General features: G+C 35.4%; 1 protein-coding gene across 1 annotated transcript; it reads left to right on the top strand.

The window, feature by feature from the left end:
- The first annotated feature begins 4,084 nt into the window (after positions 1-4,084).
- LOC140854101 (uncharacterized) lies at positions 4,085-4,426 on the top strand. Its single transcript, XM_073249528.1, has one exon. The coding sequence runs from the start codon at positions 4,085-4,087 to the stop codon at positions 4,424-4,426; it is 342 nt and encodes a 113-aa protein (XP_073105629.1).
- Positions 4,427-6,390: the final 1,964 nt, after the last annotated feature.

Genomic DNA, 6,390 nt, shown 5'->3' with positions numbered 1-6,390 from the left:
TGACCAAACATAAGTAGTCACTAGGATATCTACCTTCTCATCAATGACTAACTCGATACTGCAGTAGTGTGACTAGTTCTTTAACTTATGGTGCATCAGCTATTCACAATGAGATTGCTGTAGTTTGACTACATCATAACTTAGTTTTCTAGTCATACGAAGCTTTGAGATGTAATTAGCTGCAAAAGACTCACTGTAGAAATAGGGTGTGCCTCAAAATGAGATCTATCAACCTTGATAGATGAGTAGTCCTATATAGATCATGAGACTGAGTCCTGAAGCCTATGGTCATGGTAGTGTAAAAAATAAAAAGGTATTTCTATTAGATTTTATATCAGACTCGAGTCGATTGATTCTAGCATATGACAATAATTAGATTTGATGAGTTATCCTTAACCCATGTCTTCTCAGGACTCATGATAAAAGAACTGAATCACACGATGACTGCATCTAGAGATTCATCATTCAGTTCTGCTGGATTGCCACCACATACTACTAAGTATCACTGATGGATTATGAGACTAATTAGAATCATTTTGATGATCAATGATTCTTAATTGGTTGAATTGAAAAGAGTTCCGATCCATCGAAAAGAGTTTTGATGATGTTGCTGATAGAGATCACAACATATCTCACTACCAGATAGAATTGGACCTATGGGGTCATACAAACAAGAATTTTGGTCTAGGATTGCACAATCGGACTAAGTGTAGTCTAAGTGGATTAGGATTAATTAAGTCCTTGCTTTGGGTTTAAGGAAGCTATGCTAATACATAGTTAAACCCATTCTCTCCTATTTGATTTGAATTTTCTATTAGATAGGGTCTAACCAAATCTAAGAAAGCTCATTAGGACAATAAGAGTTGGAGTCCTTGAAGCCTTCCATCATGTAAGAGTTAAAGGATGTTGGCACCCCACTTTTCTATGTGAAATATTCTGGAGAGATTAGATGGGACGCCCCCAATGGATGAGAGCCACCTTGTGGATAGGGAGAGAGGATAGGGATAAAGCTCATCTAAATTTGAAAAGTTCAAATTTAATTTGATATGATAAGGATAAGAAGGAGGTGGTTATATCTAAATTCAATTTTAGATTTGAATTCAGATTCGAATTTAAAGTGTTCGAATTCGAATTAGAGAAGATTGACTTGGGCGACAACATCCCTTATCCATTGCACTCGCCACATCTGAATTCCTTAATTATTTTGTATGACAAAATGAGGGGAGAAATCAGAAAGAGCAGTGCCTTACTAGAGTCTTTCTGCTTTAAGGCATTTGATCCAATCAAATGTCAATAAAAGAGCCCCTATCAAATGGTTTGACACTATTGCTCATCATAACAAAGTCTCCATGCCTCCTCTCCTCTTCTCCATGCCACTTCCTCTCTCCTCTCTAATCTCTGATCCTCTCTCATGTCCAAAGGTGTTGGGTGTTCCATCTAATGGTCTCAAAGTGTCGAGATATATCCGATCTATGCGAAGAAACAAAAAGGCTGCGATCAAGCACTGATCGAAATCCTATCAGAGATCAGATTCAAAGCTGATCTAGGAGCTTTAAGATCCATCTAGGAGTGTACGGATCAAAGATGGAGAGAGCATCCTAATCCAAATTTGAGTAGATATCTGTAGAGGTCGAACAAATGCGCAGCTCAATAGCGAACCTTGAATCCATGGATCATCAGACTATGAAGTTCTTCCACCCATACAAGGTGATATAATCATATCTTAATATTTTGATTTAAATTATTTAAATATTTATTTTTTCTTAATCTAGATGCATGATTGATCTAGCTAGGATCCAAATCAGATCTTGATCAGATCGCACGTTGGATTAAAAAATATTTTTGAATTCTACTACACCCTATTCTAATTGATCAGGGGTGCGATCATTCCTTTAGCTGATATCAGAGACAGGTTCTATAGATTATATATCTAAGATTAAGATTAGATCTAAATCAAATCAGATCTGAGTTGTATTTAGATCTGAATTAAAATTGATTAGATCTGATTTAGTACATGAACCTGAAATTAGATTAGATCTAGATTTTAGCTTTTTGATATGATCAGCATGTCTAGAATTAGATCTGATATTTATGCTCTTATTAGGGCTGAATTTTATGTTTAATCTGAAAGTTAAGATTAAATCTGAAACTTAAGATTAAAAAATTAAAAATCATAACCTAATTAAGTGCATAAAATTTAACATAATTGCCATGTTGCATGAGATGCATAGATCTAAATCATTGCTTCAATATATGACATATATGCATGCATATGTGATATGTAGACTTAGGAGGTGTTTGGTTGGGGAAGTGGGGGTCTAGAATTGAAATCGGAATGGATGACTCCTATTCCAACCATTTGGTTGGGAGGAGTCCCATTTCGATTCTGATTTCAAAGTGGAATGGGAATAATGGCTCAATCTATATAGAACTCAATCTCTACTTTCCTCTATGGATTCAAATTTTCATTCCAATTTTGACTTCGATTATGAACTAAATGCTTTGGGAGATTTGGCCATTTCCACTCCAATTCCAATCCATTCTAATTCCCATTCCCTTTCTGATTTCAGTTGCGAACCAAACACCCCCTTAGTTTATTATCTTAGTAGCCAAGTACTGAGAATGGGTACATCATCATGGCCATCTAGTCATAAGAGGAAGCAAGCACTAAAGTCTCTCTCTTGCACAATTGATGGGTTCTCTTATTGCATGTAGGGGTGCCATTTGTGATGTCTCATAAAAAAGAACAATGAAAAGAAGATTTTTTATTTGTGTGCAAAACTTTAGATCTATAATTATGAATTAAAGATCTAAACATAAACTTTAAAGATCTAAAATTTATAATTAAAGATCTAAAATTTAGAATTAAAGATCTAAAATTTTATGTACTTTTGCATGAATTAATTTTGCATGAGATACATTATTAAAAAAATTATTTAGATCTAAAATTACTTCAACATCTAAAATAAACCTATGTTCTTAATACAATTAATTGAGAATTAAGATATAAAACTATGATATCTAAAATTGAGAATTTAAGATCTAATTTTGTTGCATAAAATATGGATTTTGGGCATTGGTAGCCCAATTAAGTCTAGTTTTGAGCAGTTGATCAAACCGAATCAAAAGTTGACTAGGATGGGGTCAAGTGTGCTCATGACCAATCCAATAGTTGTAGATTGGTCAGATCGATTAACAACCACATGTTGTCGATCAATTCAAAGACCTAATTTGGCTCAGTGGTTCGAGCCTAAGTCTAAACTGACCTATTTGATTCTAATTGATCAATTGGTGTCTAAAATAAGTCTCGATCATAATTTTTAATTGGGATCATGCTTACCTGGCCATGAACAAATAGTGTTTAAGACAAGCATCCGCAACCCTCCCAATGCTCACACTTATCTACCCAACTTGATTGATTAAATTTTAAATTAGGTCACTTAATGATTCGAGCTAGTCCATGCCACTAGGTTCATCATAACAGTTATGACTAGTTAAGGATGAGACCTAAATCCAAATCTTCCTTTTAAATATTAACTCTAGCGGTCCTCCACCATTGTAATTGTGCAGGCCCTTTCCAAGGTTGATTATTCTCAGCTAGTCATAGTGGTTCAGTTGAACCAAAAAGACACAACCATGCTATTGGCATAAGATGTTGCGAGGTGGAGATGGGGTTGCACTCAATATTTTGGATATAGTGAGGGACTTAATGATGACTCCATTTCATGTAAATGGTGGGTCTGACTTAACTAATGAGTGGACCAATATTTCGGGCATGGTGAGGCTTCATAAATTAGAGATCAAAGTTGGCTGTAACATGTTTAGAGAAATATTAGACAAGAGTTATTCATTCATCAGCTGACCAATCATCAATAACTATTAGGTGAGGTGGTGAGTCAATCGATGACACTATAGCACCCACTAAAAATTCTTAATCACAAAGGTTTTTGTTTCTTTACTCGGAGAGTGTAAGGGATCCGAGAAAATAGTGAGAGCTCAAATTTAGTTTTAAAATAAAATCTCTAAAATAAATTGATTAAGTCAATTATAAAATCTAACTAGAACCTTCATCTCTCGGTAGGAAATGGCTGCTTCAAACCTTCTTGCCTGGATCATAGAGACTAACCATTTGACTGGACCAAACTTTAAGGATTGGCTACGAAATCTTAAGATCATCTTGAGTTCTAAAAAGATAGCCTATGTTCTCGACCAGGATCTCACCCCCTTACCAGCCCATCTGACTCCTGATCAGAGAGCTTCTCATGAAAAATGGTTGGATGATGACAATAAAGTCAGGTGCTATGTGATGTCTAATGAGTTACAGTGCCAACATGAAAACATGAAAACTGCTAGGCAGATACTGAGTCACCTACAAGAGTTGTATGATGAGCAGAGCTGTGCAGTATGCTACGAAATGTCTAAGTAACTTTTCAAAGTGAAAATGCATGATGGATAGTCGGTCCATGAATATTGTCTGACAATGATTAAGGACCTAGAATAGCTAAAGAAGCTCGATATGCCTATGGATAAGGAGTTGCAGATTGACCTCATTCTGCAATCTCTGACTAATTCACATGCACAGTTTATAGTAAACTTTCATATGAATAAGATTCAATGCACCATAGCTGAATTGATCAATATGCTGGTTGAAAGAAGAGTGCCCTATAAGCCAATCGTAAGTGTGTTGTGATGGAACTTTTCTTTGAAATTTTCCAACTCATGAAATGATATTTATTATTTGGGGCATTGATTCATCATATTAGCTGCATCGTATTATGTCTAAGATTATGATGAACCCCAAAGATTAGGACAATAATTTTAGGAGACATGAATGGGTCATGCTAGTGAGACCTAAAATCTTAAAATTCTAATCTTAAATATTTTTGGTCGTAGGAGTATTGAGTCGAAGATCAATATTTTGGATAGATTGGCACATCCTATGTATGCTCAATGAAGAGGGTGGTAGATCTCACTAGCCACTTGTGTGAGATACTAATACAAGGATGTGGGTGCTCATTTGATAAATGAGTTCACTGAATTGACTCAATGAAAGAGAACATCTTATGGAAGTCTTATTTGCATGTCAAAGATGGTTCTCTAAGTGAGAGTTGTGCAAGTAATCCTTAGACCTAAAACCATCATAGAATCTTGTACACATGAACCCATATTTTGGTTCATACCCAGGCATGACATTAAGATATGTACGGGGTGTTCTGAATATGGTGGAGTGTGTATGAAGGTTGTGAGTAGGTTAATATGGAATTGATCACTCCTAGTAAGAGGAGATCGCATCCCGTGTATTCTCAATCCTAGATGACTCAGAAAAGTCTTTTGGCCAAAAGCAAGAAGGAGATTAGAAAGAGTTTCTAATGCTTCTTCATTGGAGTCTTCATTGGTTAATTAAGAATCGATATGAATATGTGTTTGAGTTTGACATGATTCCATACTCATGAACATATTCAGGGTGCAAGGATGATCGAAGGATTGAATTGCACGGTAATTTACCACTGAAGGGTATATTTGATATTTTCATCAAATTTCATATCTTCTGGATAGTCATGATATATTGCTAGATGTCAATCTTGACTTATAGATTTTTGATTGAATTAAAGAGTTTAATTTGATCGTCAATTAGAAAGGATTCTAATTGTTGAACTCAGGTTAGCTCGATTGGACCTAAATCGATTAGATTGAAATCTAATCAAATTTGATTAACTTATATCCAGACCTACTACTGGCTAGATGTAGAACTTAATGGGTCACACACATATAGAAATTGGCTAAGGACCCTTTTGAAAAACGTTGATTAGAAGTTTGGATTCAATCAGGGTTTCGATAAGCATGCTAGCATGTGTGGAAACCCTTGCTCCTTTGGAGACCAATTTGGTCCCATCCCTTACTAATTAGCTAGCTCAATTTGGTAGATATTTGGGTTAGGTTGTGATACCTGAAACCAGCCTAAATTGAGGCACCACATCCTATGTTAATGCCAAATATGAAGAGTCCAAGTTGTGGTGGACTCTTGGTGTAAAATAGGTTCTGCCTACAAGTGTTGGCATGAATAGAAGAAAAAAATTATTTTTTTTATAGGATTAAATTATGTGTGTAGCTCATATCACCCTTCATCCTCTAATGCATATTTCAAAGTATGAGATATATTTTTTCTAAAATTTATGCTGTAGAAAAAAAATTAGAAAAAGAAGGATGTCTCGTGCATGCGCACAAAAGCGTTGCATCTCTCCACAATTTGGAGAGTCCTTATCCCAATCAAATGCTTTCAGATTAGAATTATTTTTGGTGATGATATTCTTCGCTTGATGAGATATTTTTAGTAATTTTTCTATAATTTTTCCAGACTTATCTGGATGCCAAACAGATGCCATAAGTCGG

This window comes from Elaeis guineensis, chromosome 15, assembly GCF_000442705.2.
Source record: "Elaeis guineensis isolate ETL-2024a chromosome 15, EG11, whole genome shotgun sequence".
Classification (NCBI taxonomy): Eukaryota; Viridiplantae; Streptophyta; class Magnoliopsida; order Arecales; family Arecaceae; genus Elaeis; species Elaeis guineensis.
This window is presented reverse-complemented; position numbering and strand designations above follow the sequence as displayed.

Bases quoted from the DNA above. Each gene is read 5' to 3' on its own strand.
- LOC140854101 (XM_073249528.1), top strand. From the start codon at position 4,085: ATGGCTGCTTCAAACCTTCTTGCCTGGATCATAGAGACTAACCATTTG.